Source organism: Equus asinus, chromosome 14 (assembly GCF_041296235.1).
Source record: "Equus asinus isolate D_3611 breed Donkey chromosome 14, EquAss-T2T_v2, whole genome shotgun sequence".
Classification (NCBI taxonomy): domain Eukaryota; kingdom Metazoa; phylum Chordata; class Mammalia; order Perissodactyla; family Equidae; genus Equus; species Equus asinus.
The window spans coordinates 49,342,006-49,353,023 of NC_091803.1; the positions used below are offsets into that span (position 1 = coordinate 49,342,006).

At 67.0% G+C, this 11,018-nt stretch overlaps 2 protein-coding genes across 4 annotated transcripts; both read right to left on the minus strand.

Moving 5' to 3' along the window:
* Positions 1 to 1,152: 1,152 nt before the first annotated feature.
* On the minus strand, positions 1,153 to 3,577 carry NHLRC4 (NHL repeat containing 4). Its single transcript, XM_014848869.3, has 2 exons — positions 3,537 to 3,577; positions 1,153 to 3,014 (listed from the first exon to the last, which is right to left on the minus strand). Exon 2 carries the CDS (start codon positions 2,874 to 2,876, stop codon positions 2,034 to 2,036), a length of 843 nt encoding a protein of 280 aa, XP_014704355.1. The 5' UTR covers positions 2,877 to 3,014; positions 3,537 to 3,577; the 3' UTR covers positions 1,153 to 2,033.
* A 1,557-nt stretch (positions 3,578 to 5,134) lies between these two features.
* PRR35 (proline rich 35) lies at positions 5,135 to 11,018 on the minus strand. 3 transcript variants are annotated; one of them, XM_070484007.1, is made up of 3 exons: positions 10,650 to 11,018; positions 6,280 to 7,406; positions 5,135 to 6,012 (listed from the first exon to the last, which is right to left on the minus strand). In XM_070484007.1, the coding sequence occupies exons 2-3, from the start codon at positions 7,368 to 7,370 to the stop codon at positions 5,379 to 5,381; spliced, it is 1,725 nt and encodes a 574-aa protein (XP_070340108.1). In that variant the 5' UTR covers positions 7,371 to 7,406; positions 10,650 to 11,018; the 3' UTR covers positions 5,135 to 5,378. The 3 variants fall into 3 exon arrangements, with proteins under 3 accessions (XP_070340108.1, XP_070340109.1, XP_014704520.1); XM_070484008.1 differs by having other exon boundaries at positions 5,137 to 5,844; positions 10,650 to 11,015; XM_014849034.3 differs by lacking the exon at positions 10,650 to 11,018 and adding an exon at positions 10,393 to 10,595 and having other exon boundaries at positions 5,137 to 6,012.

Consider the following 11,018-nt stretch of genomic DNA (forward strand, 5'->3'; position numbering starts at 1 on the left):
GCCCTGCCCGAACGTTCCGGGCGCGCAACGTTCCCGCTCTGGAGCAGGCGGCCCGGGCGCAGCAGCGTCCTGTCCCCTAGCCTCTTTGTGCCCCCTCAGCATCCTTGTTCCCTCAGCATCCTTGTTCCCCCTCAGTGTCCCTGTCCCTTCAGCATCCTTGTCCCCCTCAGCGTCCTTGTCCCCTCAGCGTCCTTGTCCCTCTCAGCGTCCTTGTCCCTTCAGCATCCTTGTCCCCCTCAGCGTCCTTGTCCCCTCAGCGTCCTTGTCGCTCTCAGCGTCCTTGTCCCTCTCAGCGTCCTTGTCCCCTCAGCGTCCTTGTCCCCTCAGCGTCCTTGTCCCTCTCAGCGTCCTTGTCCCCTCAGCATCCTTGTACCCCCCTCAGCACCCTTGTCCCCTCAGTGTCCTTGTCACCCCTCAGCATCCTTGTCCCCTCAGTGTCCTTGTCCCTTCAGCATCCTTGTCCCCCCTCAGCATCCTTGTCCCCTCAGCATCCTTGTCCTCTCAGCATCCTTGTCCCCCCTCAGCATCCTTGTACTCCTCTGGGCATCCTTGTCCCCTCAGTGTCCTTGTCCCCCCAGCATCCTTGTCCCCTCAGCATCCTTGTCCCCCCTCAGCATCCTTGTACTCCTCTGGGCATCCTTGTCCCCTCAGTGTCCTTGTCCCCCCAGCATCCTTGTCCCCTCAGCATCCTTGTCCCCCCTCAGCATCTTTGTCCCCTCAGTGTCCTTGTCCCCCTCAGCGTCCTTGTCCCCCCTCAGCATCTTTGTCCCCTCAGTATCCTTGTCCCCTCAGCGTCCTTGTCCCGTCCAGCTTCCTTATCTCCCCTCCAGTCCACTCACAGCGTCCCCCACACCCTTGCCCCATAGTCCCCCCTCCCTGCTTTCGTCCTCTGAGGGGCAGTGACTTGGCTCTTGAGGGTCCCGCCCCCAGGCTGCCTCCATGCTCTCAGAGTGATGGCCCCCAGGTCCTGCGTGGGACTCCGAGGTGCCAGCCCCCAGCTCCAGGCCGGCCCCCTCGCACGCCAGCCTCTGCAGAGCGGCACCCCCAGGGTCCCAGGGCCAGATGGGCTGGGCTGGGAGGGCAGCCCGAAGGCTGCGGCCGTCTGATCTGACCGTCAGGAGGTGTCAGGAACGACGCCTTGACGCCAGCAGTAACGGCTAGCCTTTATTGAGTGCCTACTGCACACACTTCCTTACACCGACCCATTTCACACCACCCGCGGGGCCAGGACACATGGCAGGGATGTGTGAGAGGCGGTGGCCTGGACACAGGCCCCCATGTCCTGCTGATGGTCAGAGCATCCCCTCCCCCAGGACCTCTCCTGGGACTCAGCGTGGCCGCGCTCCCCACCTGTCCCGCTCCTCCAGCAGGGGCTCCATCCTCGTAAGAGCCTCTCCTGGACCCACCGGAGCCCTCGGCCCCCCGGGAGCACCAAGCCGCTGCATCCTGGGTGGCAGAGGAGGAAACGAAGGCCCAGCCGCGAGATACCCACTCAGGAGGGGCGGACACGGAGGCCCCAATTTGGCCACGAGCCCCCAGCGCCCTTCTCTGCCTCCCCTTACCTCGCTGGGCCCAGGGACGCTGCAGGAGGCCGGGCACTGGGGGTGCCTGCGTGAATGAGGACAGTGAGGGCCACGCCCCGCCGCGCCCTCCGCCTGCGTCTGTCTGATTAGGGGCCTCGCTGGGCGGGAGATGCTCCTGGGCAAGTGCTGGCGGCCAGCCCACCACGCCCAAGACCCCCGGGCTCCAGCTGGCCAGACCCTGGGCCTCCTGGGCCCGGAGCCAGCAGGGCCGGGCCTGAGTGGACACGGGGTAGTGAGCAACGGACCACTGAACTGGTCACAGGGGAGTCGGGGGCAGTGGGTTCGTGGCTGCTGATGACGTCAGGAACGCTGCACGCAGGAGACAAGAGGCCAGCCTGGCCGGACCCAGCAGGTGTCACAAATGAGCAGGGTCAGGAAGGCACGGCCAGCAGCCCTGCCAGACCCCACCAGCCCTGACTGTTCCTCCATGGTGGCCCAGGACCCACCGGGTCAGGCTGGCTCCAAGTGGTACTGGTACACCTTGACGTAGCCGTCCCCTGCGTCTGCCACTATGAGCTGGCCCTGGGGTGCACAGGCCACACCCAGGGGCCTCCTCAGCCCCTCGGACACCAGGCAGATGGGCGCCCCGGCTCGGGGGAACAGGGTCACCTGGCGCCGCTGCTCATCCACCACAATGACGCCGCCCTCAGGGTCAGTGCACACGCCCGCTGGGCTGCCAAAGGTGTGCCCCGTCAGACCCCCCAGGGTACCCAGGGGCTGGTGGGCACTGCCAAACAGCTGCACGTCCCCAAACTCCTCGCTCACGGCGAGGCCCCCGTCAGGCCCCGGGCCCACCCAGCAGGGGCCCTGCAGACCTAGCACGGAGGCTGGGGCCAGCGGCTGCAAAGCAGGGCCCAACGTGAAGCTGTGCACGGCCCCAGGCACGTAGTCCGTCACCAGGAGGCGGCCAAGGGCGTCCACGGCCAGCCCCCGGGGGGCCAGGAAGGTGCCCACTGTCACCCAGCGGCCTTGTGGGGCTCGAGCAGTGTGCTGGAGCACGTGGACAGCTCCGTGGACGAGGTCGCTGACTGCTACGAGCCCAGCAGCCGTCACAGCCACGTCCTCGGGCACGAAGTTCCCAGCCCCTGGCACGTGGCAGGGCAGGTGGCAGATGGACCGTCCCTCAAGGTCCAGCACATGGACGCAGGGCGCAGCCCCAGCTGTCAGGAAGAGCAGGCCGTCCAGGGAGCAGTGCAGGCCCCGGGGCCCGCCTGCAGCCCCTGCGGGCACCGGGATCCGCCCCAGCAGCCGGGGCTGCCAGGAGCGAATGGGCTCTGCAGGTGGGTCCAGCATGAGGTGCAGGCCCGGAGGGGCAGCTGGCCTGGGGGAGGCCCAGGAGGTGGAGCAGGAGGCCGGAGGGCAGGCAGGTGGGCCAAGATCGCAGACTCAGCCTCTCTGAGCAGAGTTCCTGCTGCTGGGCCAGGTTTGGGGCTGGAAGAGAAATAACACCCCCTCTGCACCAAGGAGCAGCCATGTGGATCCCCCTGTGCCCTTCCAGGCAGCGCTGGCATCCTCCTGTTTTACAGACGAGGAAACTGAGGCACAGGAAGGTGGGAAGCTGATCTGAACTCAGTTCCACCAGGTCCTGAGCTTGGCCTGGTCTGCAAGCCGAGCAGCTAGCCATGTCTCCAGGCCTCCAGGAGATAATTCTGGGAGACACACAACCCACGAATGTCATCGTGGGTTCTGCCCTGGGGCCCGAATGAGCTCAAGGGCACTGGGATGTCCTGAGGTCGGGTGGAGTGGGGGGTGACAGATGAGGAGTGCTTCTCAAATTCATCTGTCCATGGAACCCCTTCTTCCTTCAGGCAGGAAAGTAGCCTTTCTTGGGAGCCCCTGCAGGTTGCCCCCACAAAGTCTGGGACACTTCCGCCCTGCATGTGAGGCAGGGGTCCTTTCATAGGACTCTCCACCTCCCCTGTCCCCAGAGAGGCCGGTGGGAGCATCTCCTACCTGGGGGCAGGCTCCTGGCCCTGTTGTGCCTGCAGTCTCTGTTGTTGGAAACCAGAGCCTGAGAGAGTGGGAGGAGCTGCTGGGGGGAGAGGGCGGGCAGGACGCCGGCTGTGGCCACATTTGAGCAGCGGCCCAAGGGAGCTCTCCGGAGTCATGTCACTCAGCTAGCTGCTAACCCCCCAGGGACTCCACAGTGCTGCTACATTCCTGCCTCGGGGCCTTTGCACTGGCCTCTGGACATTCTTCCTGCTGCCCCTGCATGGCTGGATGCCGCTCATGGTCCACCCAACCATCCCCTCCCAGGGACCCCCCAGAGCCCGCCACAACCCCCTGTAATGCAATTTGTGGGCTTGTTTCTCAGGTGGTGCCAGCAAATGTCTGTGTGTGCGGCAGCCCTGCCCGACGTCCTCCAGGACTGCAGGGTCGGGACCTCGGGGAAGGTGCTGCACCCCTTCCTGTTGGCTGGGTCACCCACCAGGGTCCAGGTGAGGGGACCATCTTGCCGCCCCCGACTGGGTAGTTTGGGTCCTGTCTCTCTGATCCCATTTCTGCACCTGTGAAGCTGGAGTGATGTCCCCCAGCAGGGCCAGGCTCATGTCTGCCCAGTGGGTGATAAGAAATTGGGGTGCAGTGACACATCAGGGTGCTGACACAAGGCCAAGGAGATGTGCGTCTCCCTCAGACTCAGGACCTGGGGATTCTCCAGACACTCTTAACTCAGCCCATAGCCCCCTGCAGCCCCTCTAAGAGGTCCCTGGAAGGTGGGGGGGTCAGCCGCCGTCTGCAACCACAATGCTCCCCACCTGGCCGGCCTGCACCCCAGCTCTGGACGCTGCCTCGGAATGCCCCAGGGTGGGGCGGGTGGCCAATGCTATCGGCTGCCCATCGCGGTTAATGGGGCAGCCGCGGGTCCTGCTGTGACTGGCCCCAGCCTGGCTGGCCCAGCGTGGGGAGCCAGGCACAGGCAGGAACTGCCCTCCCTGGGGCCATTCTTGGGTGGGCACAGGGGCGTGGCCAGCTCCCGGGGAGAAAAGTGATTAGCTGGGTGCGAGGGTCCCCAGGGGCCCCTCTCCCCTCCTGCCCCCGGTCCCCGCCCCCCCACCGTGGGAAAGGCCAAGTTGGGCCGCGCTGGGAGGGAGGCAGCGAGCTGTGAAGGCCACCGATGCCTATCACGGCCGCAGGGGCTGGCGGGGGCCCAGCGGAGGCCACGCTGGGTGAGCAGCGCTGGGCCACAGAATGTGGGGCTCCGTTGAACCACAGGCGAGCAGCCTCCAGCGTGAATCTGACATTGGGGCTGCCCTGCCAGACGCGGGGGCTGGGGGCACACTCAGGGGTCCCTGCCCACCATAGACGTATGGACACACAGGCCCGACGCCCACCTCTCCCTGCTCCGACCCCTCCAATGGAAAGCCCCCCACTCTATCCCCAGACTGCAGCCCCCCAGGAAGGACGCAGTCTCCCAGAGGCAGGTCACGGTCTGGAGGTGGATGCCTGGCAGGGAGGCCTGGGACCTGGCCTCCTCAGATGTCTAGACCAGCGACATTTGCCCAGTGAAGGTGTCCCAGTGGTGATGCTGGAGCGGCAGGGGGAGGCCCAGACGGGGTGTGTAAAGGTGGTTTAATGTCCACAACTGTGATCAATAAATAGCCGTGACCCTCTGCTCTCCCTGCGTGGCCCCAGAGACAGGCCACAGCCACGGCAGGTGGGGTCCATCCACAGGCATGCTGGACAGGCTCTGGGCCTCAGCCCCTGGGTAGGGGTGGGTGGGGGGCCAGGTGGTGGGCACAGGGTTGGAGAAGGGCCGCTGTCTGTTAAGGACAGAGGTGGCAGTAGCGGCTGTGTTCAGACCTCGGCGCCCGGGGGCCTCTGCAGGCCAGTGACAGCCTCGGGGGGCCAGGAGCCCCCAGCCCCGCCATGGGTACCCCAGCTGCTGCCAGGAATGACAGGGTCCTCTGGGGCCTGGAGAGGTAGGCCCGGGGGTGGGACACTGGAGTCGGCCTCACACTTGGTGGTGTGGCCGGAGAAGGGCTCAGGCGCTGTGGGGCCCAGCATGCTGGGGGCTTCAGGGGTCCCCCGGGCCAGTGTGGAGCCCAGCTCTGGCTGCCCCCAGGCCCCCAAGGGGACCTCAGACCTCTTGGCGGGCGCCCGCTTCACAGAGAGGTCGAGGGGTGTATCCGGGGGCCGCACAGCCCGTTCCAGCGCCTGGTGGATGGTGAGCAGCTCCCGGCGGATCTTGCCCAGCTGCTCCCGCAGAGGCCGTGGGGCCAGGCCCCCCGCAGGCACCAACTGCCCCAGGCGCCGCTCCACTCTGGCGTAGTCGCCAAGGACCCGCGTCAGGTCCTCGCTCACATGCCCAGGGACCCCTAGCGCCAGGCCCAGCGACTGCTGGGGCAGGGGGGCCACAGGGCCAGGGGTCTCGGGGTCCCCTGGCTCCTTGTCTTCAGGCCAGAGCATCATGGAGGGGCCGGTCTGCAGGCTAGGGATAGGAGCCGGTCAGGAGGCTGCGCTGCCCCTGTGCCCCCAGCCCCTGCCCCACTCCCCCCTCATGCCCCCTGTCCAGCCTGTCACCTGGCTTAGGGCCTCAGGACCCCAGAAGGACAGACAGGCTGACTCTCTGGTCTCGGTTTCCCTGCTGTGGCCTGAAGCCCATGTTCCCGGCCACTGAGGGCCCAGCCACCCTGCCCAGCCCTCCTCCCACACTTCCGCCCCCCGCCCCCCGTGACCCAGAGATGCTGACACCCACCTGCTCTGGGAGCTGAACTTCGCCACACTGGAGGGGGCCTTCGGGGGCTCCAGCCTGCTTCCCAGAGGCAGCTTCCTCCTGGGGTCACTCTGGGCAGCCCGCTCCAGCTCCCTATCTTGCCCTGGGTCCCCAGGGGCACCACGGGGCCAGGGCCCGCCCTGCCCAGGTGCCGGCACCTTCAGCAGCCCAGGTGCCAGAGTCCCGGGGGGCCCCTTTGGGGGGGCGGGGGGCTTGGCAGGGGCAGCCTTGCCTGCTGGCAGCCCCAGGGTGTGCTCCAGGAGCAGGGGGTAGAACAGGCGGGGGAACAGGGCAGGGCGCTCTGGGGGCTGTGGGGCAGGGAAGGCCGTGGCTGGGGGCAGCAGCGGGCTGGCTGAGGCCAGGAAGGGCATGTGGGCTGCTGCGGCCAGGGAGGGCCCCAGGTAGGAGAAGAGGCCAGGGCCGAGAGGGTAGTTGACGCCCAGCAGGGACAGGTGAAGGCTCTGGGCCTCAGGGAACTCACCAGGGGTGGGCGGGGGGTAGCAAGGGACCCCACTCCCAGGGCCAGCCACTGCCGCGTCCACCACAGACATGCCCCTCGGGCCCCCACTTGGCCCCGGCTTCCAAGACTCGGCCAGGCGCCTGCCGTGGCCTGCACCTTTCTGGGTGTCCCTCGTCACAGGGGGCGGTGTCCCTGGGGACCCCTCAGCCCCGGGCTTGGGGCCCCCGACACAGCGGCGCAGGGAGAGGACGTCAGTGACGACGAGGTCGGGTGTGGTGGGAGCATCCGGGAGCCACGCTCCTTGGGGCTGGCCTCTGGGGTCCGTGGGATCCGCAGGGCCATCCGGGGTGGGCGCGCGGGGCCGGGGCACGGCCGGGGCGCGGCGGCAGGCCCAGTCGGGGGAGTCGAGCAGCAGCGAGAGGGAGTCCTTGCAGAGGCTGTACTTCATGTGGTTATAGAGGTGCGACTTCTCCAGGCAGGTGAAGGGGCACTGGAAACACTTGTAGTTGTAGGGCTTGCCCCAGGGCCGCGGGATGTAGTGTGGCTTCTTGGGCTTCCGCGCCCGCGCCCGAGCCCCAGGGCCCACGCGGCACGAGCCTGCCTCTCGGGACATGGCCTGCTAGCGGGCAGGCCCCGGCACCATGGCCACCTGCAGACGGGGGGCCTCGATCAGTGCCGACCCCTCTGACCCTCCCCTTGCCCTTCCATCCACAGCTCCCAGAGCTCCAGGGGCGAGAGTGGGGCACTGCCTCTGCCCTACGGCCTGGGCCGCTGCCCGCCCCTCAGTCCTTCTCCACGCCCGCTCCTAGGGTCGACAGATACAGCAGATAGAACTGCCGGACTGGGGCCGGCCCCGTGGCCAAGTGGTTGGGTTCGTGCGCTCTGCTTCAGCAGCCCAAGGTTTCCCTGGTTCGAGTCCTGGGCGCAGACATGGCACTGCTTGTCAGGCCACGCTGAGGCAGCATCCCACATGCCACAACTAGAAGGACGCACAACTAAAAATACACAACTAAGTACCGGGAGACTTTGGGAGAAAAAGGAAAAAAAAGAAAATCTTTAGACCCTTAGACCTGACTCCAGTAAACTTTTCTAGTGTAAGGATGGTCTAGCCAATATTTGCAAGGTGCACTAAAAAAACCACTCATTGCTTATCTGAAATTTAAGTTTAACTAGGCGTCCCGTATTTTATCAGGTGACACTGCACACATCTCTGCCCGCAGGCTCATGTCTGGGGTGATTCCATCCACGCCCATCGCCCCCACTTGAGTCTCTGCCTACCCAATGTGCATTTGGTAAGGGACTGGAACAAGCCAAGTGCAACCAGGCGCCTTCTCGGGGGACATCAGCCCTGCCTCGTCTTGCTCCCCTCCGGCTGAGATGAGAAGCCAGCAGACGGCTCTGAGCGGCTGGTTAATGCGCGCACATGTGTGTGTGTGTGTGTGTGTGTGTGTGTGTGTTCTTGCTCCAGCAGGGTGTCGGGTGGGCACTGGAGGTCTCTGAGGGGGTCAGCCTCACGTGGGGCCAGGCCAGGCTGGGGGGCGTGGACATCACAGCACGGCCCCTCGGCACAGCCACCTGCTCAGCCTGGCTCCATCTGGGTGGCTTCCGGCAGGTCAGCAGCTAAGCCTGCAGCGGCCGAGCTCCGCCAAGACCCTCCTCTCCCCACACCCCGCACGCTCACTCAGAACACCCTCCGCACTCCATCTGGGCCGCCACCTGGGCCGTCCACCGCCCCAGTGCGCGTCTTCGTGGGGTGCATGGCGAGTATGCCCGTGCAAGCGTACCAGGCTCCCGACAAGCCCTCACTCAGCACCTGGAGGTCACCCTCTGCACCACTGGGCAGACTCGGAGCAGAGCGGGCCACCAAAACACACAGGGCCATGGCACATGCACACGCCACTCAGAGTGGACACCATCACTGTGCCCATGAACACACTCACAGCACAGCGGGGGGGGGGGGGGGAGCAGGCACTCGCACACATTTAGGTGCAGTGTGCACACATATGCACACACACTACACACCCAAAGACACACACAGTCACGGACACTTTTGTGGATGTGGACACGTACAACTCGCCCTGCTCCCCAGGGCCCGGGGATGGCAAGTGGGTTGAGCAGAGTGGGGCTGGGGCAGCTGGGCAGCCACTGGGAGCAGGTTGTCCTCCCTGCTGGCCTTCGGGCTCTGCACATGGCAGGCAGTCATGTCTGCTGCCCCCAAACACTGGGTGAGCACCCCCACTATGGGGATGGCCCGAGGGGTGGAGAGGGCTGCCTGTTCGAAGGAACCCTTCAGAGGGGGGTCAGCATGGCCACAGCCAGGGCGTGGGGGGGTGTGGACAAGCAGAGGCTAATTGACTGGTTTGTGGATGTCCATGTCTGGGAGGGGATGGGGCTCCGAGAGGGGTTGGGAGGAGGGGGATGGGCCCAGGAAAGGGCCTAGGGCTCCTTGAGGGGCTGTAGACGCCCTCTGGACTTGGTGGTGGGTGCAGAGACAGGCCCCTTCCCTGCCCCCCACCTCCCCCAAGATACAGATGACAAATGGGTATATGTGCTCTCGGGAGACAGAGGCGGCTGTGCTGGGGCCATCGATCACCCAGCCCTGGGAGCCACACAGCTGTGCCGCCTGGTGCCACCGCGCACCCCACCTCCTAGCCGGGCCCCTGGACTGGGGAGGCTCCTCCTAGGCTCCTGGACTCTGGAGGCGGGAGGCTCCTCCTCTGCTCCTTCTTCAGATCAGCCGCCTGGGGGGGTGGGGGGCTTGTTCTGGAGCCATCTCAGCAGCTGCTGACCCCATGGGAACCCAGAGGACGCCTGGCACCTGCCTGGCATGCTTGTGCACAAGCAGAAGATACCTCCAGACACTAGCATGCACCCCCACACACCCAAAGGCATATTCATTCACACATGTGTCCCAACCCGTGACTGGGTGCAGCTCTGAGGGCCACCCGCACCCCAGTGTGCCGGCCCAGACCCCCAGCCCACTAACCTGCCCCTGTCTGGGGGAGAACTGGTGCAGGCCAGGAGCAGGAGGCCCCACCCCAGGGTGGGAGAGGGGGCCCCAGCACCTGGAGCCACCACCAGCCGCCAGGGGTTACAGCTCCTGCATCCCACTGGCCCCTATCGGACTTGGGGAGCACCCCACAAGGCAGGGTGCAGTGGGGGTGATCAGCCTCCTCCTTGGCTGAAGTCCAGACCCCACTCCCTCCACCCTGCCCTCCTGCAGGGACACGGCTGCTGTGCCCGGATTGTCCCTATGCGGAGCCTGGACGCCAGGAAGCGGGGGACATGGGGGCTGGGGCTGCTCCGCCGCCGCCCCCACAGTCCTGGAGTCTGGCCGCCCCGCACCCCTCACGACGCTCGCGCCCGGCCGGGCCCCAGGTGACCCCCAAACTTCACCGGACGCGCCGCTGCCCGCGTCCGCCCTACCTGCGCCCCGGCCGAGGGAGCCTGCTGCGCCCGCGAAGTCTGCGCGTGGCCCCAGGACCCGCGGAAACTTCCCGCCCTGCCCCACCCGGCGCCCGCTGCGACCCCGGGCCCCGCGGGACCCGCTCCGGCTCTCGGGCAGCGACCCGGACCCCGCAGGGGAAACTGAGGCCGGGCGCCGGGAGCGTCCCCCGCAATCTGCGGTCACTTACTCCGCAGCGAGCCCCCGAAGCCTCTGCCGCGAACCGCGTCCCCCCGACGCCGACTCGCACCCACCGAAGTTGGCAGCAGGAGCGGCCGCGCGTGCGCCACGGCGCCGGGCTCCGGGGGGCGCTGCGACCTCCGACCCAGGCTCACCGGAGGAGGGGGCGCGTGAGCGCCGGGTACAGTCTCCTTTTGGCCACCCCAGGTGCACCCCCAGCCGTGTCTCCCCTCCCCCTGCCACAGTCGCCCCCTCGCGCGCACTCACCCGCCTCGCGCGCACGGGACCCGCTCGCTCTCCCTGCAGCGCCGGCAACTCTGGATGGAGCGGTGGCCGGTGACACCGGTGGCACCGCCCGAGCAGGGCAGGGACGGGCAGCGGCGCGGAGGAGCCGGGGGTGGAGGCGCAGGTGTGCGGCGGATTGAGGGGCGCCTGGCAAGGTCCCCGCCCCCGTCGCCTGAAGGCTGCCGCGGGGGTGCGCAGAGGCGGCCAGGTCTCCCGGGGTCCCCGCAGCGATGTGATGGGGTGTCAGCGGCCGAGGGCGCACGGAGAGGGGCCGTCAGCACTCATCCGTCAGGGCAGGGCTCTGGCCCCTGACAACCGCCCACCTGAGCCAGGGCCTGGGGGCTGAGCCTG

What these genes read in the sequence shown, in the direction of transcription:
- PRR35 (XM_070484007.1), bottom strand. Translation starts at nt 7,370, where the DNA reads ATGTCCCGAGAGGCAGGCTCGTGCCGCGTGGGCCCTGGGGCTCGGGCG. An exon ending in AAGTTCAGCTCCCAGAGCAG is followed by an intron (nt 6,013 to 6,279) that starts GTGGGTGTCAGC and finishes TCCTATCCCTAG; the next exon opens with CCTGCAGACCGGCCCCTCCA.
- NHLRC4 (XM_014848869.3), bottom strand. Translation starts at nt 2,876, where the DNA reads ATGCTGGACCCACCTGCAGAGCCCATTCGCTCCTGGCAGCCCCGGCTG.